Here is a 25,235-nt window from a genome sequence, read left to right on the forward strand (position 1 = left end):
TCAGTGTGACAGAAGTAAATAAAGGCTAGGGACAGACATTCAAAAAACCTGAGCCTGAATTGATTCAATCTTTGCAGGTTAGTCTAACCTAGCTAAGATGAATGGGTTTGTAACACGACAGCCATTCTCTCTGGATTGAGGAAATTTAGGCACATGCCTGCAGTGGCTCAGGCTAGAAGCCAGGGGATGCTAAAGCAGCCCTCCCTTCCTTGCAGAGTGCTGAGCTGAGGTGGGGTGTGGCCAGGCCCCAGCAGGACACTCTGTTTAGGGAGGTCCGCTTACACTGTCCCAGGCTTTTCCCCCAGCCATGAACGACACGTGCCCCCGATGGGTGGAGGGGCACAGAGGCGGGAGTGTGGCAACGGTAAACGGGAGCTCCCGTAGATGCCACCAGCACTGTCGGTGGGGGGGAGGGGTGGCAAGCGCCAACCAGGGGTTGGTGACCACCTGCAGACGCTGCTGGCAGGGATCGCTGACCACCTGCAGATGCTGCCGGCAAGGATCGCTGACCACCCGCAGACGCCACTGGCTTTTTGTAGGGGGTGCACTGCCATGCTCAAGGGGTGCACATGCACCCGCTACGCATCGCTCCTGCCCCTGGCTGCTCAAGAGGTGGGAGTGTTACCAGACCCCAGACCCCTGCTAGCACTCTGAGGCAAAGAGGGGTGTGCAGTGCATCTGTTGATGATATGGAGCTTTTCAGTCTCCCTTCCTGCTTCTTCACACTGTCTGCAGCAAACTGACAGGTGAACAAGCCAGGAAGGGGCTGATAACAGTGTTTATCACCTCATCAACAAAACAATAGCCTCTCTCCATTAGTTCAAACTCTTCTTAAACAGCTTAGCAGCTGACCTGTTGATTAGCTCCAAAAGCTGGTAAGCAGTCACTGTTCTATCTGCCTGTCTCAGTGAAATTGGAGACAGGCACAGGCACCCCTCATACCACATGCCTATGGTCTGTGCTGAGGGAGGGAGAAGGGAACCCTGTTTGCCCACTAAGCAGCAAAGGTGGGGTAGGGCAGGGGGAAGATGGGCAGACAGTGCTATGTCTGCAGTCTCTGTTGGAGCTGTAGCCAGGGAGCAGAGGGGAGGGGCCAGCCCTGCTGTGGAGCAGAGAGCACGCCAGGATGCTGGGGGAGTCTGGTTTATCTTAAACCAGCAAGTGGTCTGGGACAGACATTGAATAAACTGGTTTAAGTCAAATCAGTTATCTTTGATACTACATTCAACCATTTTATCTCAAACTGGTTTCAGCCATTTTCAAATTGGTTTATAGGCACTGAGCATCTGTTCTGTTACAGGTTTAAACCAGCTTCTGATCACTTAAACCAGTTTGTGTAATGTCTATCCCTAGCCAAAGAGATTCCATCTCCTATTTCCTTATGCTAATGTGGAGTTGATAAACCTATAAGTCAAGGGATAGCTAGCAGAAAAGGTTATTTCGAGACTGTCTTTTCTTAATTTGACAGGACTGGAAATATATTATAAGAAAATGTGTAAAGAACATGCCTGGGTCTAGTGTTGCAGCTCTCTTTAAAGATCTTACTTCTGTTAGTTGGATTCTTTTCCAGGGGTCATCTGAGTGCAGGTACCCATAATCCTTCTGGGGCAAACAGGCTGCCATGTGGACTATGATGCTGTTCCAAACTGTGGACTTTTAGCATATACCACAGACACAAACATGTACGGCTTTCTCATTCCTTGCTTATGCTGAATTCAGACCCAGCTACCCCTCCAGTCCTTTCAGTATGTCATAGCTCAACATCCACCTGCTGCATACATCTGTCTCCATCGTATCATGTGACTTTAAATCCCTAAATACTCACTACTCAGAATTAAGGATCTAAAGTTACACAAATCTAATTTTTTTTTTAACTGGGAACAGTGAACCTCTTATGATGCATTTTATATTCAAGGTTCTGAACTCTCCCATCCACAGACATTAACATGATCTCTTTTCTAGCTAAGTATAATCTTTATCTTATTTAGTGTTCACTGTTAAGTTCTCCTCAGCACTCCTACACATTGTCCCATGTGAGAAGGCAGCTCGCCTCCATAACGTGCAACATGAGGACTAAAGATTCTTCCATCCAATATACCAAGGACTAAAAGTATTCTTTCTGCTCTGGCTTGTAGCTTCCAATTAAATACCAAGTCAAATTCAAGATTTCATACCCATTTTGAAAGCCCTTCATAGGACTGACCCAAGTCTCCTAAGGGACTGCTTCACTATGTTTCATAGTTGGTAGGGTTGGAAGGGACCTGAGCAGATCATCAAGTCCAACCCCCTGCCATGGGCAGGAAAGAATGCTGGGGAAGATCATGAGCTCTCAAGCCAGCAATGTTCCACTGGAACAATGTCACCATCAACCTCATGGGTGAGACTTATGAATACAAGTGGCAGAACTTGCTCAACCAGTGGCCCAGGAATATTAAATTTGATTCTTTAAGAGGTGGAATGATCATGAAAAGTTGAATGTAAAATATGTTTACTGTAAGCAGGTGAAACTGAATAACAGTAAAAAACAATTTTTATAGCCTAGACCAGGGGCAGGCAATTATTTCAGGTGGAGGGCCACTTACCGAGTTTTGGCAAGCGATTGAGGGCCACATGACAGGTAGCCAGGGGCAGATAAATATTAATTTTCTAAATTTTTTAGGCCCCGGGGGGTGAATAGAATGGCCTGGCGGGCCACAACTGGCCCGCAGGCGGCATTTTGCCCACCCCGGCCTAGACAGTGGAGGGGAAACTTTGTGGGTTCACTTCCTTAAAAGTGCAACACGTGGAAAAAAAAAATCTAACCCTCAAAACCCAGAAAGACTCCAGTGTAATGTCCCTCTGAAGTTAATGCAGTTCAGTGTAGCTTGTGCATTCTGGAGTAGCTGGCATATCCAAACTAACAGCCCCAGGTGGAAGAGGAAGAAAAGAGCACTATTAAGGCATTTTCAGTAACTGCCACTCAGATCTGCAGTTTATTCATCCCTTGGTTCACTAGAATCCAGATTTACTAACCTTCTTGTCACATAATACTACCTTTTAATTTTTTTTCATGCCTTTTTATGTGAAAGGCAAAAACTGATTATATCCACTAGATTCAATCTGGGGTTACTGCAGTCACATGAGTATCTTTCATGTTTACTGAAATTAACCCACAATATTAATTGTGTTTCTCTCTACATACAGATGCCATCTGCCTCATCAACATAAAAAAACCCAGGAAAATAGCCTTTTAAGTAATTATCCATCCCAAAATAGTAACTTCTAAAAGAATCTTGGAGTAAATTGGGGCAGCATTAAAAAAGAGGAGGAATTATTAATCTACAGTAGAGTAATTTATAGAACAAATTGCTAAGGACTGTAATTACTGTATTTGGCTTTATTTTCTACAGTTAGTACAAATAAATATTTTTCCTCCAAGTGAGGTATGATGGGGATCTGGATGCCAGAGGCTGCTTGTAATTTATCATTTAGTAGTAATTTTATAATTTGTGTGTGGTCAGAACAGGTTTATTTTTAATAAAAAGGAAAAGGTTCTTGCAGACTGAATGGCACCAAATAAGAGGAATGTGTAAGCGGAAAAAGCATCCAATAAGCTCAGGAAACTGAAACATACCTGTGGTGTTGTCAGTGGTTAGAGAACAAGAACCCCGTTAAGAAAATAATATGGAAAACAAGTCCACTACTGTAACTGGATCTGTTGGGCTGTACGGAGAATGCCACCTACTGGTTCTGTAGGAGTTCATTGGTTGTCCTTTCAATTTGGCTTAGTTTCCTTAATGAGAAGCTTGGAGAAAAAGAAATTAAAAACTTTCTGATCAGCTGTGTAGTGATTTTTCTAATTACAAGCTTTTCTAAATGGGTTATTGTCCTATACCAAATAGAGTAATCTTTATGTTCAATTTGCTCAAAATGCTCAAGAGAGTAATCATGATATATATTTTAACATATTACTAATATATTAGTCAGTAGTGTTGGAGTGATGTTTTAGTTGTGATGATCTAAGAAATATATGAGGCAAAGATTTTTTGTGGGTGATATATTTTATTGGACCAATTACCAAGTTGGGAGAGATTTAGACAAGCTTTCAGGTACAAGGACTTGAGGAAGGGTACCTTGTGCATGTAAGTTCATCTAAATCGCTACCAACTATGCAGCTGATTCAGTAAAAGATATCACTCATATTAGTAATTGGTCATATTATGCTGCTACTGTAAATCTACATGGGTTTGGCTAACAATAGTTTGATTTGTAAAATAGTTTGATTTCTATTTAGCCCAAAGACAGTAGTAGTTAAAAAGGTAGTGAGACTGTACTGACTGTTTAACTTGTTAAAGTACAGTATTTCAAGAGTTTTCATAAATCAATCCTGCACCCCACCAGTTGCATTTGTACCTTAAATATGGTTACCTTATATATCAGAACATGTTTTTGAATGTATAGAAGGTAGCCCCAATTGCTTACACAAGAATTTTTATGCAATCTAAATGTCTGCAGGATTGGGAATTAACGGGGACACTGTAGTACTCCCTTTCCTTCCCCCTGCAAAAGGTAACTAGAAGTTTCCTTAAATTTAATGCAATTTCTACTATTTCAGAGGCCAATAAAATATAAGTATACAGCCTCAATCTGCTGTAGAAAAATATCAGAATAAACCTTCAAGTCAGTATCTGTTAAAAAAACAAATCTCATCCACAAATATGCTACAAACCATAGTTATGTAATAGGATCAGACTCTCAAAAACAATTAATCTAATCTCCAACAATCTAGTGCATTACACAGTCAGAAGTAATCTAGACTCTTACTCCCATTGTTCCTTCACTTGGATGCAAAAATTAAAATTCTCCAGACTCAAATGCCTTACTGACCACAATGGGGCTGGAGAGTGCCCAGCATCCTGTAGGCAGTACTCAGTGTCTTGCAGCATTAAGCTCAGGCTCACTTCTCAAGTTGAACAATATGTTGATTATTTTGACCAGAGCGAATAAGCAAGGGGGATCATTAGCTCCCTGGTGAGCGTGCTGTTCAGGTTCATTCTTCTGTAATTAAGTGCTGTATGCCTGTTAAATATTATATCATAACGTGACTGGGCTCTGGAAAGTATCAGAGGGAGATGTACCGGTGTAACACTGCTATTCTAATGAGAGGCCAGGTGATCCTCCAGTTTATTAGCAGTTTAAAGTTGCCAAAGATGTTTAAAGTTGCCAAATAGAATTGTCTTGTATTACAGCATCACCTGTCATCTTAACATTACAAAAGTGAACTATTGTATTCAGTTGGTACTCTCTGGGAGGGGAGCAAAATTTCCCTTACAGATTTTGCATTCTCACTTTCTCTACCTGAGGAGAGCTGAATGCAATCCAGAAAGGAATCTGTCAATAGCACATTAAACTTTGACCTTAGGGATCATCTGAAAAGCTTCTCAGTTCAGAAACTGAATATGGCAGCTATAGATGATATAGTACTTTCAGCACTGGGACCTCAACTTTTGAACTTGGCCTTATAAATATGAGAAATATGTTACAATAGCAAAATGGTAAAAAAGGTAACTGCATCCTCCCCACACACTTTAGCGCCAGGTGCCAGCCAGCTTTTTTGACTCTGCTAGGAAAGTGTACGAGTCTCTTACAAAGGGCTAAGAGAGAATAATTAAGGAGATCTTTAGAAAGCAAGAAACTTGTGGCTGGCTCTGGAGCATGGGCAAAGACTCACATAGCTTGCTTTAGTAGGGGGAATAATTTTGTTACTTTTTAATGTTTATATCTAAGAATAGCAGTGTTCTGAAGGAAGTTCCTGAACAGATGTTTGGGTGTGGTATTAGTCCTTCCTGGGCTATGGAGACAGAGCAACAGCCTATGAAATTCCACATATCTTTTTCACTTCTGATTTTTATGCACTTGGATTCTTGATCTGTGATTGTCCTGGTCTGGTTCTTAGCTATTTAAACAGCTAGGTTGGCAGAGCATATTGGTACCATCTATATTACTAGTAAATTGCCGGTCAAGAATGATGGCAGGGATGGGGGGCCAAGGCGGCTGAGGGGTGACCTTGTAGCCGCCTATAAATTTATCAGGGGAGGACAGCAGGGAATTGGGGATGTGCTGTTTACCAAAGTGCCCCAGGGAGTAACTAGGAATAATGAGTTCAAACTAGTGGAGAGTAGATTTAAATTAGACATTTGGAAGAAATTTTTTACAATAAGGGTGGCCAGAGTCTGGAATGGGCTTCCAAGACAGGTGGTGCTATCACCTAACTTGGAGGTCTTCAAGAGGAGGCTTGACTATCACCTGGCTGGGGTCATCTGACCTTGGTCCTCTTTCCTGCCGGGGCAGAGGATCGGACACAATGATCCATTGGATCCCTTCCGACTTTAGAATCTACAAAGGCCAGCACCTCGCCACCACCACCCCACGCTGTTGCTGTCCCCAAGGAGCAGGGCCGAGGTGGGGGGCGAAGCCAGTGGCATTGGCCTAACCCCCCAGCTCTGTCCCCTCCATCCCCCTCCACCCCACACCGCTGCCGCCTCCAAGGACCAGAGATGGGGGGGGTGGCGAGGCCTGGCTCCATCCCCTCTATTGTGGTAGTGCTCCATACCCGCTGTCATTTCCCCCCCCTACCTGCTCTGCGTCTGGCCCCACACCACTCCCCACCCTGCATCTGTCTGTCAGTTTGTGTGTCTATCTGTGCGGAGCACTCTAATTGGTTGTTTCAGTAAGCATTGTGATTGGTTGCCGAGACAACCAGAGCGCTCCAAAAGCATTACAGGCAGACACACAGACAGACAGACTAAGCCTTTTATATATATATAGAATTAGCACTAAACATTTTTCAATATGAAAAATACTCTTCCAATTGCAGCTACTGCACGTCACTTATTTGTGACAATCTTTATGGGCAAGTCCAGATGAACACGTACATAAGGGGTGTGCATTTGCTGTGGCACAAATAGCAGCAGCACATATTTGTGCCACTGCTTTGTGCCCCAGGGCATGCCCCTGCACACACTCTCTGGCACACACCAAATTGTTCCAGTTTGGGAGGCTAGGGCAGCACTTCTGCTAGGCCTCCCAAGGTAGCAGCAGCACCGATCTGGCTGTATGGAGCCTGGCTGGCAGCCACATGGTGGCTCTGGATGGCCAGGTTCTGTTTCTGTGCTGTGTGCACCACATCACTTATTTTATGTGGGGTTTTTTTACACTGGGAGATCCCAGTGTCAAATTTGCAGCGCAGCAAACAGTTGCACATATGCTTCATATGGTTTGCGGTGCCTCAAACAGCTTTGAGAAGCTGTAAACTGCACGTGCGTGCTTGTCTGGATATGCCCTATTAGTCTCTGAGCAAGTGACTGAGATTCTCAGGGCCATATACATGAAGTCACAAATAGTTTGGGAGCTTTACTCAAGCAATTAACTGTCGCCAAGAGGAAGGCTTGAAGCCAAGAAGCAAACATTAGCAAATATTGGAACTGGAATGCTACATTAGTGACTCACTCCCGTTCTTAATTTGAGCTCTCTGTAGCGAAGCATCTATTCTTCATTCTTACAATAATAGCTAAGCAAATGAGATGTCATGCAAGTTGACTATACAATAATTAGACATTCATATTTTCCCACCATAGCTTTTTTCAACATCCATTGCAGATACAGTCATAAAAAATAACTCCTAAAGGACTTCAATTCATATCCATTCATTCAAGGGTTCTTCTCAAAATTAATAAAAAATCTTTGCTAATCCAATGCAAACATTACATATGGTTACAAGTTCATTGTCAAATAAACAGCAAAGACATGTCTATTCCTACTGGATACCTAGTAACAGGAATCAGACAGCAAAGCTCACAGACAACAACATAAGACAGAACTGTAGTTCTGGAGACTTTATATAAAACTCTGTCCATTGTGTGTTTATTGGAAATCTGCAAAATAGCATGTTAAGGATAAGTCATTGCCGTCAAATGACAGTGCTCTGTTGCTAAGAGATGAGGAAAGAGCCAACATGGACCTGGCACGTGTATAATGTATATCAAGATTATTATTTCATTCCTCCACTGGTAAGAAACTAAAAGCCTTATTAGCTGGAAGTAAATCAGTTTATATATTGCCTATGACCCGCATATATCCTTATCTAGAAAAAATAATAACCAAGCCTGAAAGAAGATGCTATTCTCTGGTCTCAAATCTTGTCTGTTTAGGAATTTTTGTGGTTTCCCATCAAAACAGCATTTGTCCTCAAACTACTCTTTCTGAGCCTCAAAAAATTCAGAGGGAATTTTCTCATTACTTTGGAGTAAGTCTTGTCTATTCCAGGCTTCAACCTCAGATCATGGGCCACAGTGTGCCCTACCACAATGTTCATTAACTCACCGACTCCTGTCTATCATCATCCTCAGCTTTTCTTGCAGTTCAGCTTTGTCGCTTCCCAGGACTGTTTTTGTTTCCTTACCTGTTTTCAAGGCCCCTTCCTGGGCTCTTGTCCATGAGTGGCACACTTTTTTTCCAGGTGTTTTCTCATCTCCCAGTCACGCCTATTCAGAACAAAAAAACATGCATATACATCCTGGAATCACCTGATGACAAACACAGATCCTGGATCATGTCCCCCACAAATGTCTTTGTTATAGACTAAGGCTTCTAATGGCTTACAGGCCTCCTTACAAAGACAACCAATGCCCTAAGAGGTGTTTTCATTCCACGCTGTGACATGTGGCCAGGCCTCTTTCACACAGAAGTGATTTCTGGATTCCTGCCTGTCTATTTGGGCAGGGCAATAAAAGAAAAGGGGAAGTGGCTGCAAAGCGGGTGGTCACGGCTATGGGTACATGCTGACTTTGTCCACCTGGGGAGGAGGTCGTGGTACGAGTGCATGCTGGCTCTGTCGGCCTGAGTGAACGGGTCCTGGTTGTGGGTACACACCGGCTCTGTCTGCCTGAGGCTGGTTGCAGCTGTGGGTGCACGCTGGCTTTTTTTTGCTTGACTGAGGCCGTGCCTGTGGGTATGCACTGGCTTTATCCACCGTGACCTGACCGAGGCAGCCCTGGGGCTGGGAGTACACGAGGGCTCTGCCCCCCTGAGGTGGCCAGGGCTGTGGGTGCATGCTGGCTCCCTCTGCCGAACTGGAGCCATGAATGCCTCTGCAGGACCCTCTGGGGGGATGGACAGAGTCCTATTTCTCGCCATGACGCTGCAAAGCTTCCTGCTGCACAGGGGGCTCAGCACAGCAGTGCCCGGGGCCCCTCGGCAACCCGCGGGGCCAAGGCCTGGCAGACGGGCACAGTGGAGGGAACTGGCATCGGAGCTGGCGCTGTCCTCCCCAGCGTTGCCAGGTCTTAAATATGAAATGACTGTATTGGAAGCTCAAAATGATCGTATTTGCTTAAAAACTCCCCAGCGTGAAAAAAAACCCTTAACAACGCATGCAAATACGTCATCTTCTTTACTTTCTATTGCTCCCCGTAAGTTGCCAGCCAGCGAGCGAGCATTGGGTCATCCAAGTTGCAGCGTTGCTTTAGGTCAAGGTGGTAAGGAGTCAGAAGGAAGTGCTCACAAGCCCGAAAGTCAGTGAAGGCTTTCCCAGAGCGACTTGGCTGCATCAATGAGACACTTCCAAAATGATGGTACGTTTTGTATTGATTGTACATCCTACAAGGGTTGAAATGATCGTGTAAACGTGGTAATGCTCGTACACCTGGAGCGGGTGACACTACCCCTCGCACGCACCGGGTTAAGACCCCTCCCCCTCCCTCACAGTCGTTGGAGGAAGGGGGCGGGGCCGAGATGCAGTTAACGGCCGTCTCCCACGTGGCTGACGCAAGGCCACGTGGCCGGTGGGGGCGCGTTGAGGGGGCGGGGCGGGGCGGGGCCTGGGTCCCCGCGCAAAGAGCAACAATTAAAATAGAAATATATTAAAATTACAGAAAACACAACAAAATCTCATACATGTAAAAATTATATAAAAAACAACCTCTCATACTAACATTAACATAAACATAAACGGGGGCGGGGGGGGGGAAGCATGAGGGACAACCGGAAGGCAACGCGTTATGCGGTCCCTCCGCGCAACAGGAAGCGGCGTCCGCCCTCCCGGAAGGTCCGTTGGGCAAACCTGCCCGCGGGGAACACCGGCTGCTCGGCCCGTTCCGCCCCGGCCCCTCGGAGCGCCCCGCGCCCGCCCGGCTGCAGCGGCTCAGGGTGCGGGGTGAGGGCGGGCGCGGGGAGGCAGGAGGTCCCGCGGTGGGGGAGGGGGGTCGGCAGCCCCGCCTTCCCGGGGGCGGGGAGGAGACACGCGCGGCACCGCCCCCCTCCCCCGCCCGCGGGTGAGACGCCACGTCTCGGGCTGGAGCAGCGGGCGGCGGCGGCGGCAGCGGCAGGTCTGCGGGTCCGGGTCCGGGTCGGGGGAGCCGCTGCCTGTCGGGACCGGCCTTGTCACGGCCGCGGGGGGGTGGGGCCTGTAGGACGTGCCCTGAGGCCCGGGGAGTCCCCGCGGGGCCTTGCGCTGCCCTTGTCCGCCCCGCGGCCGCTGCGCCTCCAGCCCGGACGTGCCCCGGCAGAAACCCGCGCGCCCTGGCAGCCGTGGCGCGCGGCGGGGTCCGGCACCGGGCAGCGCCGGACCCAGGGGCGCCTGTGGGCGGGAGGGACGGACGGGCAGTGTGTGTGTGTGTGTGTGTGTGTGACATACTTTGTGCGTGTGTGTGTGTGTGTGTGTGTGTGTGACATACTTTGTGCGTGTGTGAAATCAACAGAAGTGTCAGCTTGGAAGGAACGGACTCCCAGTGTTTCCCCAGAAGCAGTTACCTATGAATATGCCCGGTGTATGAGTGTATGTGCACATCTATACACACACACATATATATATCTATATGGTGTGTCATGTATACAAAGCAGGGTGCAGGCCCCGGGGCAAATCAGCCTGTCCAGGGCCCTGCCCCCGAATGCGAGGAAGCTGGCAGTGGATTTCATGGCGAGGGCGGGGTGCCGAGCTACCACGTGCTGGGGGCCGGCAGTGGTAGCGTGGAGTCACTGCTGCCATGGTGCCCAGCTTTGCAGGGCCCCCTGAAGTGCAGGGCCTGGGGCGGTCGCCCTGATTTGACCCCCTGCCCCCGGACAGAGAGGTGTGTGTGTGTGTGTAAAAAAAAAACGCACACACACATATACAGATATATGTTTATGTATGACCAAACAAGGAGCAATGGCTTCGAGTTGCAGCAAGGGAAGTTTAGGTTAGGTAGGTGGATATTAGGTAGAGCTTTCTCATTACCCACAGAGGTTGTGGAGTGTCCATCCTTAGAGGTTTTTCAGACCTGGGCATACAAAGCCGTGGCTGGGATGATCGGGTTGGGGATGGTCCTGCGTTGAGTAGAGGGTTGGACTAGGTGACCTCTTGGGGTCCCTTCCAACCCTCATTTTCTGTGATTCTATACTGGTATGTACATGGGCAGCATCCTGCCAGAAGCAGTGATCTGTGAATGTAGCAGTGGGTGTGGGAGGGTGTACACGTAAATACCAGTATGTTCATGGATCACTGCTTCGGGGGGGTGCGGTGTGCACTGGGAGTCCATTCACGCATGACATTTCTGTTGATTCCACTGGGAATTCTGCCTGTGTGATTCCATGATCTGACCTTAAATTTGTGTGTTTTTGAGATGGTTGCCCCTGCCAAAAAAGACTAAATGGTAGTGCCTTAGAAGTGTCAGGAGTGTTTCTTGGAGATGGAGAGGGGACAGAAATTTAACAGGCTCCAGATAGATAATTGTATGGAATTTGGTTGGATCTTAAAACATCTTTCGCTTTAAAAACCCAAACTTTAGCTAAGTGCTTGTGGTGCCCTATTTCTGAACAGGAAAAATGTTAAATTGCATAGTCTCCTACATTTATTTTTTTATCTCGTTAGCTGTTGGTGATCATATTAAAATAAATGCATTGCATATTTGCAGTAATCAAGTTAGATAGATTAGGATTTAGACCCTAGATGTTTTGGAAACTCATGTGTGAATTCTATGAACTTTCATTGGAAATCTTCCTGTTAGTCACACCCAGAGAAGACCTGCTTTGACTGGCAGCCAAGACTCATTTCAACTGTCAACACTAGCTGTAATTAGTGGTTCATGCTCTGTAAAGCAGTATGTCTTGGTTGCTGTGCAAATACTAGAATCAATGTAAACAATAATGCCATCATTTTTAGCAATAAAAAGATTCAAAACACTGTTTGAATCTATACAGGTAAAATAATTTGACTTTCAACTGAAAAACCCCATTTGATGAAAATGGAGCATGAGAGGCCAGAGTAAGAATGTCCATAATTATTGTAATTTGTAGGAGCAGGACAGTTCATCACATATTTTCTGGTTTACTGAGGCTGGTGACAGGTTTTTAATATATTTACATACAAAGGGCTTGGGGGTAAGGCTTTCTAATAAGCTGTCTGTTGCAGAACCAATTTCTGTAGCCTTCCACAATTACCTAGACTGTGAAAATTGAGAAATGCATGAGAGTTCATTTGTTTGTATAGAAAGGTGGGTGCTTGGCTGTGTTTTATCGTCTGCACTATCATTTAGTGCTCTGATTCTGTACTTGAAAATAAATGGATGGGGTGGGTTAATGACAGTTTATAAGTGCTACTTACTGTCTGGTATCTTCAGAGGTATAAGAAAAGGCTTTAAAAATAAATGCATTTTTTTCCAGAGAATGCAGCTTCTTGGTAATAGCTGCAGGCTATTTTCATGACCTCCTGGAATTTCCCAGCTGCTTATTGTAAACCAGCAAATGAAAAACTCGGCGTTTTGCTACTAGGCAGCATCTTGACTAGCACTGCTGCTGATGGAGAGAAACAGGACTTGGTAGTTCACTTGAATGCAAAATATTCAGAAGAAATAATTTCTCTGGATCTGGGTCAATTCTACCATGGACTCTTCATCTGTTCAGCAAGATGTCCTATTGGAGAACAGAGGTAGCAATGTGGCCTCTAGCAATTCTGAAGGACTCGTGGATTGCAAGGCCAAACTGGATCTGCCAGTTGAAGGTGAAATCACTAGTAAGTTGTTTTTTTGGGGGTTTTTTTATACGATTTGGATCAATGTCTGATTCTTCTAGGGCCTCTCTGTTACTTATTTTGCTATGCAGATTATATTGAAAGGGCTTTTGTTGGATTCAGCAGTTGATTGCACTGTATGTTACTTAAGAAGCCTGACGGAGATTCTATCTGTCTTGTCTTATGAATTCCTCTTTAATTTATAAACTTCTTAATTTCTGTTTTAAAGCTATTAACTAAAATGCTTCTGGTAGCCAGTTGGGAAAAAGGATGTTCAGTGTGTGTTGTGTTTCTGGTCTTCAGCAAATAAGAGCTTAGGGGTCTTTAAGACTTGTGTATGAGTAGAATTATTCAGAAATAACCATACTGAAACAACTGATCCAGAATAATTATGTGAGCCAACATTCCAGAATAAGATTATAATTTCCAAATCAGCTGAATCTACTTTTGGGGTGGATAAATTGGGCATAAGGCCCAAAACAAAACAAAACAAATAGATGAAGAAAAAAGGTACACTTATTCTGGAATAAGTGTCCATATAATATGGAGTTTTCTACTCCGCAGTCGCATCTTATCTTTTTATTTCTTTATGGAATTATTTTCATGTGTAGTGTTCATTTCAGTTTAAGAAAATAAAGTAGATAGCCTTTCACTTGCCAGAGTATGATTATGTGATTAATCATTTATCTTTTATAAAAGTCAGAGATTAAACTGTCTCCTCTCTTTATCTCAGGATTGTCTTCCTAACAATTCTGTTGAGGTTTACAAATAGGTAGAAATCTTTCTCTTATTTTAATCTAATTATCCACTACTTCCACTGCTTTCAAGCAACTGAAGATAGGTTAACATAATTATAATTGCATCACTTTAGTTATAGGAAGACAGGTTAAAAATGTAGCTCTGACTGTCTGAACAGCCCTCATCATTTTTGAGTAGTTATGGATAAAGCCCACATTTGATCACTTATTTGTCAACACCGAGTCCATCTATATGTGCACTTTACCGCAGAGTTGACTAATTAGCTCCTCAGTAAAGCATCGCAGCCTACACATGCACCCAGTATTAGCACACAGTAAAATAACTGTCAGAGGATAGTACTGTCAGAGACTGTACTACCCTATGGCAGATACGTGTGCTGAAACGCACATGTAGATGGTGATGGGCTGGCTGAGGGTGCTAAAGTGTGGGGGGCTGCTTGCTGCCTAGCCCTGCACTTCAGCACCCTCACGCCCCAGCCAGCTCCTCCGCAGCCCAATGCCGCACCTGGAGTTTGGGGCTGACCCCTTCCCCCCCACTCCACCAGATCCCCTGCAAACCCAGGGCTGTTCCATCCTGGCTCAAAGTGCCACAGTCCCAGGCACATGTGTAGATGCTGAACCTGGCACAAACTGCACTGTAGTTTATTTTTTCACCTTAATAGCACATGTAGATGCACCCACTGACAGTTTTGTTCATTTGTTTGTTTTACTTGTCATCATAGCAAAACATTCATCCGTATGCTTACTGCATATCGCTTCCTGTGCCCTAGCCCTACTCAACATAGTTTTGAAAACACAAACTCCCCCTTGAAAACAAGTAAAACATCTGAGGCATGTTGCACTGAAATTGTTGTCCCATTATACATGGGCCTTATTAAACAAACAAATAACATAGGGTCTGCCATAGAGGTTATATTGTTAATTTAGTTATTCAGTGCAAATTTCCATGCTTGAAATTTAAATGACTCTGTACAGAATTTCCAATATGTTGCAGCAGCACGCTAGGTCAGGTCAGCACTAGGAGACTGCTCAGGGATGTGATTTGTTAAAAAAACTCCAACAAAAACCCAACAAAAAAACCCTTCTACACTGGCAGAAGCCTTAGTGCACACAGTTATACCAGCAAAATAAAAAAAGCTTTTTCCTGCTATAGTTAATTTCATTTGGAGAAACCAGTATAAGCTATAAGAACAAAAGCACTCTTTTGCCACTATAAGCTATCCTGACATTAGGAGGTTTTTTCAGTGCAGTTATGCTGGTAAACTTTTTCCTGTATAAGTTAGGCTCTAGCAAACTTGGGACATTACCTCAGAACTTGGATGAAAAAATATGCCATCTTTTTGAAGCAACAGTTTAATGTCCAAATGGGATAATACATTTTAATAATTGAAATCTGCTTGGCTACATGTAGTTTTCTAAAGGTTATCAGCAAAAGCCCTCCACAATGAGAGATGAATGTATGTGGAAAGCAAGCAGTGGGAAAAATTCTATTTCAGTGTAAGTTTTTCTACTGACTCAAGTAAACATTTTTTTTTTTCCAAGTAATCATGTAAGAATATTTCCTATAGTCTTGGAATATGAGAAGGTCGACCTTTTTTTAAGTCTCAGACAGTAACACAAAACAGTTACATTTTCAAATTCCTTCTTTTAATTTTAGAGAGAACCATTGTTACTTATTCCAAAAGTTACAAGAACACTACACAGTCTGTGCTCAGAAGGTGATTACTTCCACTTATTTTGGGTAGATTTTTTTTTCCACCTGAAATGTCTCTCTCCAAATTAATCATGAAATTCAACATAACAACATCTTTTTCCCATCCATATGGAAGTTTAGTGGACCTCTAAAATATAAGCCCGTAGAAAGGTTGTGGTATTGTTGAGCATGTATTTTTCTGCATGGAAAAGGTACAGAAACCACCACCAGGAATGAGTTCTGGTCTCAGGTTAGCTTTTGTGTATGTTTTATATAAAATAGTGGGGACTTATATTTTATGCTTCCAGCTTCATTATTTGATTTGTGTTGTATTCTATTATACATCTAGAAGAATATGCCATTTTTTTTCAGTTCTTCCCAGGGTTACCAACACTTTTTTGACTCGTATTAGAAGCTGGGAAGTGCAGTTGGGTTTTCAGTCCAGCATTTATGCATGTCGATATTGCCACTGTACTGAGGCACTAGAGTGTAGGGTCTTTCTTATGGTATGCTGCTGGTTCACTGTGACACTTTGGGAAACTTAACCTCCTTGTGTCTGAGTTTTTTGTATCTGAAATTTGTTTAATACCTGTCTAACCAGACTTTTGTGAACGTTGATAATTTTTTTCTGATACAGTCTGAGGTTTTCGGAAAAAGACCTTTTATACGAGAGCAAAGTATACCTGCCTGTTCTATTAATTCTGAATGGAACACTAAGTATGTTTCATTTAACTTTTCTTTCAAATAAACAATGTGGCAATTTCTAAACATTAAACCTGTCTTGATTACAAAAATAATTTGTTAGGTTCGTTTTCAGAAATGCGTTTAAGTATGAACATGGTGATTGTTGGTGTAAACTAACACAATTTAACTTTCTTTTCCAGCTACCAGTATTAAGATCAATGAAGTGCCAAAAGAAGGGGAAAGTCTGGAAGTAAACAGTAAAGGAGATGCCTGCCAGAATGGGCCAGAGTCACACTGTCCTGACTCCCTTTTGTCTTTTGACTCCACCAGCAGCCCCCAAGGTCAAGAGCCATCTCCAGGTGTGGCTGGTTTCCATGACAACCTAAGGAGGTCTCAGGGAACTAGTGCTGAGGGAATAGTTCTTAGAAAAGAAGCTTTGCAGTCCCTCAAACTAAGTCTTCCCATGCAAGAAACTGAATTGTGTAAGCATCTGTTTACGATAGAGCCCCTGCTTTCTCTTGCTGCATAAAGCTTTTTTCTCTGAGCCTCTCTGCAGAATCCCTATGGTATCATTTAAGCTTGGACTAAACTTCATTTCTGCAGTAAGCCTTTCCTTCATTTTGGACTAAATTTCATTTTTTTTTCTTTTTTTGATAAACCACTCTGTTCCAGTTGAAGCACGTGCTTTAGCATTTAACCAATTGTTTATTCTACTGACCCGCACATTATGGTAAATGGGAGTGTTATGTGACCATCAGTTAAGTTGTTCTCTTCTTTCCCATGTTGTAAATAATGGGATGACATTCAGAAATGGACACTTTTAAGGTAATAGAAAAAGCTTCCTTTTGCTGAAATGTCTTTGTTTGGAAAAGTTTTTCCAAAGGAAGTGATAAAAGCCTCATCAGTAGAGTTATTAAATAATAACTGGAACACAGTATAAGGAACTGTTCCTTAGAAAAAATCCTGCACTAGCCTCTGAGTGTTGGATCTAGTAGACCAAATAGGTCCTGTCTGTTTCTGCAATTTTGTCAGATTCAGAGCTCTATAAAAGAGTTGGGAATTATGAGAGTAGTCTTGTTCCTGCTGTAGACTCTTTTTCTCAGATCACTGGATAGTTGATTATAAACAATGAGTGATTGCAAGAAGCAGTCTGATCTCAATGCTTACACAAGGATACTTCAGAAGATTGGTGGAGTAGTGTTCCAAGATGCATGCAAAGGAGCTTTCTTGTGAATGCTACATATTCTGCATGAAGCATGTTGCTCTTGGATGGAAGGGTTTCTCATCCTTTTTGTGTTGTGGTTGCTCACAATACCACACAGACTCTTTGTGACATTAAGGGTAACTTTTATGTGCAGGTTCAGCAGAATCTTCACTCCCCTTAGAGAATGAAGAACAAATCAGACTTCAAGCAAGACGGCGTCTGGAAGAGCAGCTGAAACAATACAGAGTGAAGAGGCACCAAGAAAGAGTAAGAACTTTTCGGGTGATTCTTTGCTTTTAAGGACTCTCTAGTATGGGTGGGAAAGCAGGAAACTCTCACTGGACCTGATCTGAATCTCTTTCCTTATCGTCTTTCTGTCTCTGCCAAATTTGACCTTCAGTTAAATCAGCACTGTGGCTGAAGTCTGTGGAGCATTGCCAGTGAATGTGAAGGCCACTTACTCTCTTAGAATTTCATGGAGCAGTAGCTTCTAGATATTTTTGTAATAATTTGGAAAATCTAATTTGAAGAGCAGTTTGGAGTATCAATTTTTTAAACTGTTCATTTAAAAAATGATCTACTCAAGTATATGAAGCAGATGAACCCACTGCCTAGGGGCAAAGGATGTTGCAGGCCACGTTGCATTTAACTAAGTCTAGTTAAAATCAGATTGTTGATGAAGTGCTATATACATTTCAAGTATTAGATCTGTAAGAAATGTTGAAGCTTTACATTTAAATGCAATAGCAGAAAAAAATCACTGATGTTAGTTGCACTGTTACATTATGGAATTTATTTTTTGGTTTTGTTTTTTTTTAGTCTAAACAGTGTATACCCAAAAATCGGCCCTCAAGTACACTAGATCCTGAGCTGATGTTAAATCCAGAAATCTTGCCAAGAGCCAGCACTGTAGCTATGACGAAAGAGTACTCCTTTTTGCGGACCAGTGTCCCCCGCGGGCCGAAACTGGGAAGCCTGGGACTTCCAGCAAATTCAAAAGAGAGAAAAAACTCTAAATCTTCCAAATCAAGTAAAATCCGGTCTTTGGCTGATTACAGAACAGAAGAGCCAGACCCTGCAAATACTAATCGGAATTTTTTGACTCCAGATTCATTTGGTGGGTCTCTGAAGCAGAACAGAAGTAGTTTGACATCAGTTGTGTCTGAGATCAGTCTGCCCTCTGACGCAGATGATCGACTGGAGAATTCCTCATTGGCAGGGGACAGTGTTTCTGAGATTGATGGAAGTGAAGTTGGAATGAGGCTGGATGGAAATGAAAGTGACAGCTCTACCTACAGCAGTGTGTCAGGAAAGGGGCTGTACAGTATTTTACAGAATGCAGAAGGCAAACAAGATACTTCATACATGATAAATGGCCAGAAGATTCCTTCTGATGCAGTGGGCCAATTTCCTTCCATCAGGGAGGTCTTACAGGCTGCAGCTGCAGAGCATCATGCCCAGGAGCAGGAAGTTAATGGGGAAGTACAGAGTCGGAGAGATAGTATTTCCAGCAGGTAAATATGTTGCGTTGCATTATATTGCCATTACCATCCTAGGCGTTTTTTGGCATATCCATCTGAAGCTTTAATTTTCAACAGGTACATTGAGTATAGCTCTGATTTCTGTTCATTATGATAAAATGTGTGATGACTAATGGATCCTTAAATAAAACTATACGGTCAGTTCACAGAGTACATGTTTAATATATCTAAAGATCAAAATATAGCTCAAAGATTGTCAGCCAGGGTGACATAGGCGCACAAACATGAATCGTAGGGAAAACCCAAGATTGGAAGGTAGGAATCTATAGCATTAAAAACTTCCCGACCACTTTGTAGTCTTTCAGAAGAATGGCCTTAGTATTATTCTGTTTTAAAAGAGTGAAAATCAAGAGCAGGCATTTTCAAAGGGCTGCATTGTGCCTAAGGAGGGGATACCTTGAGTTTAAAAAGGTTGAGAACCACTGATAAATAGGAACCGGCTGTGATTGAATGATTTAAACCACAGGTTTAATAGATCTTTGCATAGATTTGTAGGGTATTCCCCAATCCACTTCACACTAAACAACAAATAATGGCAGTTTTAACATATAAAGTTTTAATGACATGGGTAACACATTTATCTGGATTATACCATTTTAGATATTTTCAGTTTCTTGTCACAGCTCCATAGCTGAGTTTTTAAAATTTCCTTATAAATGTGTAGATGGTCTGGCAAGGCATGATTCTGGGTATACTTAGGTCACCCTGGCATAACTTCAAAATGCAGCTGAAGTACAGTCAGACGTTTTCAGCTAACCCACCACAATGAATTTTGACACTTAAATCTCAGATCTCCCCTCCCCTCCTTTACTTCTTTCAAGAATGTGGAAGTAAAGATGAGCTGTGCATGATGCCATGAGAATACTTTAAGATTGGGCTTTTTATTGTGGGTGTGAGAACAAATTCTCAAGCCATGGTCTATACCCTGACCTGAAAAGAGGAATTGTAGATATTATTGACTGCAGAAAGAGTAATAGTTTCTCTTGGTTTTGTTATGTATCTTTTCAGCACTATGTACTTGTGAGATGCCAGGGTCCTTGCTCAAATTTTATTATATTCTTCAGCCCCTTAGCTGGGATTTGCTTTTGGATCTTTGCAAGTGTATGTGTCTGTGATAACCTAAGCATGGCTGAATACTTTTCTCTGACAAGAGATCAAAGTTGAACTAACAAAGGTATAACTGGTCAGACTGACAGGACTACAGTTTGTTTTCCTGCTTGTCTAAGATTTGTTGTAGAGTTTGAACAATTTTTTTTGAAAATACAGCTACATGTCTTCTTTTTCCTACGTGGGAGAAGGAAGTAACTTTTCAAAATTTTGGACGCAAGATCAATAGAAAATCGCAATCTACACAATCACTTTGGTAGCAAGGTAGAGCAGAAGTTATTATCCCTTTGTTCTATGAGGTAAGCTGGTTGTGAATGTATAGTATGTTAGCTACTGTGCAGTGACTGCTTATGTGTATGTTTTTGCCACATGTTGAATATGAGAGTTTACAAAAAAGCTTACGTCCACTTTCACTTCATGTGGGGAGAGAAAGCACTTCAACTTAGTTAACACCCTTGCTTATCTTACAGTAATGTGTTCATGTGACCGTACACTTAATCAGCTGTATAGGGGAATGAGAATAAGGAGATATCTGTGCTGAACAGCTTTTCTTTGTAACTGTTCTCTAGGCATTTCAGCCTTCTTTCTTTTTAACTGGTTGATTTATTAAATCCTGACCTTATAAGCATGTATGGTGTCTCTGTCTCCAGTGTCTCTCTGGAAAGCTCTATCGCAGGAACTCATGATGAAGTGTTGCAGGTCCTAAAAGAGAAGATGAGACTAGAAGGACAGCTAGTAGCACTGTCATTAGAAGCAAATCAGGTATAAGATAAATCTGAATTTCACTGTTTAATAAAACTAGAGCCACACACTGATTCGAAATTTTTAAGAATTTGCCACACTAAGATGTGTGATTTTTTTTTTTTCATCGTGTTATACAGCATATATTTAAAAAAAAATGAATTTTAAAATAAACTCTTTAAATTTAGGTTAGTAAAATATGTGGAAAAGGGGATCCACTAAAGGAAAATCTGAGAGGGAGAGGGTGCAAAGAAATGTTTTTTTGCAAACAAAACAAATCTTAACAGGAGGACAGTCTTCTGTTCTACAAAAGCTGTCTTATATACCAAATACCTGGGTATAACTGTGCTTTGTAAAGGGACTATTTTTATGCACTTCTACCTACGTTCTTTTGCCATATTGGAAACAATAAATGGAGTGCAACTTTTTTCTTTCTGATCCTACAAGTATATATTACTTGCTTAGCAAAATATTGTTTTAGTTGCTTTTGATTTCTTTGCCTCTCTTGTTAGTGTGCTTTGTCAGTCTCCCTTAATTTTTTAAAAATTATTTTCTTGAACTTTTTAGGCACTCAAAGAGAAGACTGAACTACAAGCGCAGCTTGCAGCTTTGAACATGAAGTTTCAAGCACAGATGGAGCACAGCCAGAGTAGCCAACAGAAGCAGGAGTTCCTGAGCTCGGAAGTGGCCACATTAAAGCAATCCTGCTGGGATCTGGAACGAGCTATGACTGACTTGCAGAATGCTTTGGAAGCCAAGAATGCCAACTTGGCTTCCTCGAATAATGACCTTCAGGTGGCAGAGGAACAGTACCAAAGACTCATGTTAAAAGTTGAAGATATGCAAAAAAAAGTTCTCAGTAAGGATAGCACAGGTGAGTTGATATAAATCTCAGTCTCAGACACTTGCTATTCTCCCCCTCTTTCCATTCTGCAAGAAATTTTAATTAACCTTAAGTCTCATGGGTGCTGTCAGTTACTGATGTGATGATGGTGGTAGTAGGCAACTGTTGATCCTTCTGGATCATAGTGTGTGTGTGGGTGAGAGGTCACCAGGACCTTCAACGCATATGCCTAGACAGGATTATGGAGGAGTGGAGGCTCTGACCTTATACCCCACCTTTTTAGATCATTGAGACAGAATCCAAAGGCCAGACCGAGTCCGGACTTTTGGTGTCTTGAGGGCTGTAATTGTATGCATGTCTGGGAATCGAACCTGGGTCTCCCGCATGGCAGACAAAGATTCGACAACTGAACCACAACAGTGTGTATGATTGATGTGACTGCATTAAAACCAAGAAAAATGTTAACCTACTGTCATGACGCACTGTATTACAGGTTTTTGCTGCGTAGTGTGTTACTTTTGTCTTAAATTAGACAAAACCAGAGTAAGTAAGTAACTTCTTTTACTTCTAAAAGAAGTTGAGTATGCAAAGAAGGGATTTTTTTTTTTATTTATTTTTTTTACAACTGTATTCTGCTAATATTAACTCTGTAAACACTGGGATTTCATCTGGCCTTTCGGGGAGTAAACTGGGTTTTGTTTGTTTGTTTCTTTCTCTAGACCTGCTTCCACTAAAATAGGCTGACCATGAACAAATGTCACCAAGGCTCACTACTGCTCTTAGAAATATCTGAAATGGAACATTTGGAACTAGCATAGTTTTGAAGTCTTTATTTTTCCCTTTCATAGTTCATGATTTGCGACAACAGTTGGCCTCCTTACAGAACCAGCTTCAGCAGGTACAGTTAGAACGGGCCACGCTGACTAATAAGCTGAAAACATCTGAAAGAGAGATCACATCGCTGCAAAATGTACGGCAGTGGTATCATCATCAGTTGGCATTGGCACAGGAGGCTCGTGTTAGACTACAAAGTGAGATGGCCAACATACAGGTATCTACTTGCATTATCACAGGCACCTCAGAACCACTTTCTACACCCTTGCTGCTTTCTTCTTATGTTACCTTTTATCTAGCAGCGTAAATTGTTCATAAACTTTTAAGACGGAAACCAGTCTAATTTATATGAGGTACATATCAGGTTTTTTCTTTTTTGTATCTTGCATCACAAGACGTTAATTCTTGTCTAGTGCTCTGGCATAAATTGAACCAACAGACCTCCTGACAAGCTCATTGAGCACGCTAATAGATGTAGATCTATGGACCCATGTAAGGTAATAGATTAAAGCATTGAGAGATTTTTGAGTTATCTGCCGTACAGCTTCTTTGCTGTCATCCATATTTGAGTATTTGTATTTAATCTGACTCTTCCTTTTTGCAGGCTGGGCAAATGACCCAAGCAGGCATGTTGGAGCACCTCAAACTGGAGAACGTGACGTTGTCTCATCAGCTAACAGAAACCCAGCACAGATCCATTAAAGAAAAAGAACGGATTGCAGCACAACTGCAAAATATTGAGGTAAAGTTGTACCTCTGTGAATTGTATTGTGTTTAGGTTTTATATTTGAATTTGGTGATCATATTATTTTCCGATTCCAGGTAAGGTAAGAAGGTATTTTTATAGGTAAAAGTGACATCATCATGTTCTCATTGAAGTGCTGTATATCTAACATTGTTTACATGATGATATATTGTTTTATATATGGTTCCCCAGAAAGCAAGTGTTACTTCCCAAAACATTCAAACTACTTGTAAGGGAAACCTGGTTAGGCTAGAAACTTTACCTACCAGAAGGAAGCACCTTTAAAAGGCTTAAATGTAATGTTGCATCTCCCAAGACTTTCAGGTTCACAGTTCTCTGGCAGAGATCCTCACCTCTCTGGCACAGATTTCTGCTACAGGTCCAACCCAGCAGAGCCAGGGGCCTGGAGCTTCTAGGATATGTGACTGCTGGACAGACCTGGAAGCAGTGGGTTTTCAGCTGGAGGCAGTTTGCCAAGAATCCAGGCAATGTTCTTTTGAGACACTGCCTTGGAGTGAGCAAAAGACAGGTGAACCAGAGATGTTTTGAATAAAATATTTAACAAACCAGCTTTTTCTGAGGATGTGTTGTTTCACTGGAAAATTTCCAACCAGTTCTTATTGTAAATGCTTGTGAAAAGTTTACTTTGGGTCTGCAAACATATTGTTTCAATTCTTTCCTATGCTATACATATTTTTTATTGACTGTCAGTAAAATAAGAACGTTACTTAGGAATTCAGTGTTTGAGGGAAGTACACTAACCCTTCCAAAGGTATGTCCTAAATTTGGTAAATCTCTGACTGGGTATCTTGAATGCCAACAACTGAATGATGTGTGCTTTCTCTCTTCACAAAAATCTTCTCTAACATATTAAATCCATTACATTTGATATTTGTACTACATTCTTGTATCATAACAGCTCCTTGTTTTTTGCTGTGCAGGCCGACATGGTAGATCAAGAAGCTGCATTCATACAGATTCAGGAAGCAAAGACCATGGTGGAAGAAGACCTGCAGAGAAAACTGGAGGAATTTGAGGATGAGAAAGAGCAACTTCAGAAAATGGCTGATTCTGCAACAGCACTGGAGCTAGAACTTGATCAGGTAGATTCAATTATTAGTTAGCTTCCTAAAGGTTACAAGGTAGATATTTAACTTGAAAACAGCATAAATGAATTTTGCATTTACTGCATCTAAATTATATGGAGGCATAAACGCATTTGTGTTTCTCAGGGGTGTAGGTTGTAGCCGTGTTGGTCTAAGGACATAGGTGGACAAGGAACCTTGTCTGCCTTTGTGTTTCTCAGTAATTTCCAGATCAGGTTTGCTCAGTAACACATAACAATCAGGCTTGCAAATGCCAACTGGGAACAAAAGCCTTTTTTTTTTTTTTTTTTTTTCCCCCCCCCAAGTCTTGTGCATCCTTAACTATGACATTACTCCAGTTCACAAAACTGGAATTTGATTGAGCCTCTTCTTAGTGATGGAATTCTGAAAGAGCTACAAAGTAGCAAAATGTAGATTGGTAGTGAACTGTGCAGACAGTATCTGGATATACAGAAGAAGTCCAGATCGGCTGAAATTTACCTTTCTACATAGTCATTTTTCTGACTAGAGTTTCACTTTATACTAGTGTTTGTGAAAGGATTTAATGTTGTATTCCTGGGAGGTGGTATTCAGGATGGAACTAGACTGAGCCTGTGGTAGCTGATTTATGTTCTGGAAAAATGGCTAGGAGTACTGGCACTTTGTGCAGTTTATATCTATGCCAGACACTTTTTCACCTTTTTTAAATTTAAACAAAAAGTTTTGTTTAGACTTCTAGGATTGCCAGCCTGGTCAGTTTGGCTCTGTAGTACTGTAGCTTTTGCATGGAATGACTCCAGCAATGATAAACAGAGCGAGTAAATTAAATCTGTGTTTAAAAAAAAAACCAAAAAAGGCAGCAGCTTAGGAAATTTAGGATGACCTTCAGCTACATGATGATTTCCTGTTTTGTTTTAAAAAGTTAATGCTTTTATAAAGTGAATTTCACAATTTAAAATTAATTCAGATCTTTTATTT

At 42.3% G+C, this 25,235-nt stretch overlaps 2 protein-coding genes across 6 annotated transcripts in view; one reads left to right on the forward strand and one right to left on the reverse strand.

The window, feature by feature from the left end:
- The window catches only part of LOC102560702 (uncharacterized), a 57,014-nt gene extending 47,747 nt beyond the window's left edge, over nucleotides 1-9,267 (reverse strand). The window contains exon 1 of the mRNA XM_059713450.1: nucleotides 8,441-9,267. The gene's annotated coding sequence lies outside the window, so the exon portion shown is untranslated. The remainder of the gene's footprint in view (nucleotides 1-8,440) is intronic.
- Nucleotides 9,268-10,106: 839 nt separating this feature from the next.
- Nucleotides 10,107-25,235, forward strand: part of GOLGA3 (golgin A3) — a 35,443-nt gene continuing 20,314 nt past the window's right edge. The window contains exons 1-10 of one of the 5 annotated variants that reach the window (XM_006268992.4): nucleotides 10,107-10,185; nucleotides 12,676-13,024; nucleotides 16,357-16,638; nucleotides 17,515-17,627; nucleotides 18,180-18,874; nucleotides 20,659-20,770; nucleotides 21,317-21,623; nucleotides 22,442-22,644; nucleotides 23,032-23,169; nucleotides 24,114-24,275. In XM_006268992.4, the coding sequence (XP_006269054.3) occupies nucleotides 12,895-13,024; nucleotides 16,357-16,638; nucleotides 17,515-17,627; nucleotides 18,180-18,874; nucleotides 20,659-20,770; nucleotides 21,317-21,623; nucleotides 22,442-22,644; nucleotides 23,032-23,169; nucleotides 24,114-24,275 (2,142 nt within the window). In that variant the 5' untranslated portion in view covers nucleotides 10,107-10,185; nucleotides 12,676-12,894. Of the gene's footprint in view, nucleotides 10,186-10,229; nucleotides 10,365-10,437; nucleotides 13,025-16,356; nucleotides 16,639-17,514; nucleotides 17,628-18,179; nucleotides 18,875-20,658; nucleotides 20,771-21,316; nucleotides 21,624-22,441; nucleotides 22,645-23,031; nucleotides 23,170-24,113; nucleotides 24,276-25,235 lie in introns of those variants that run through there. The other 4 variants (XM_014598524.3, XM_059713448.1, XM_019486624.2 and 1 more) reach the window with 4 other exon arrangements.

This window comes from Alligator mississippiensis, chromosome 10 (assembly GCF_030867095.1).
Source record: "Alligator mississippiensis isolate rAllMis1 chromosome 10, rAllMis1, whole genome shotgun sequence".
NCBI classification, from domain to species: Eukaryota; Metazoa; Chordata; order Crocodylia; family Alligatoridae; genus Alligator; species Alligator mississippiensis.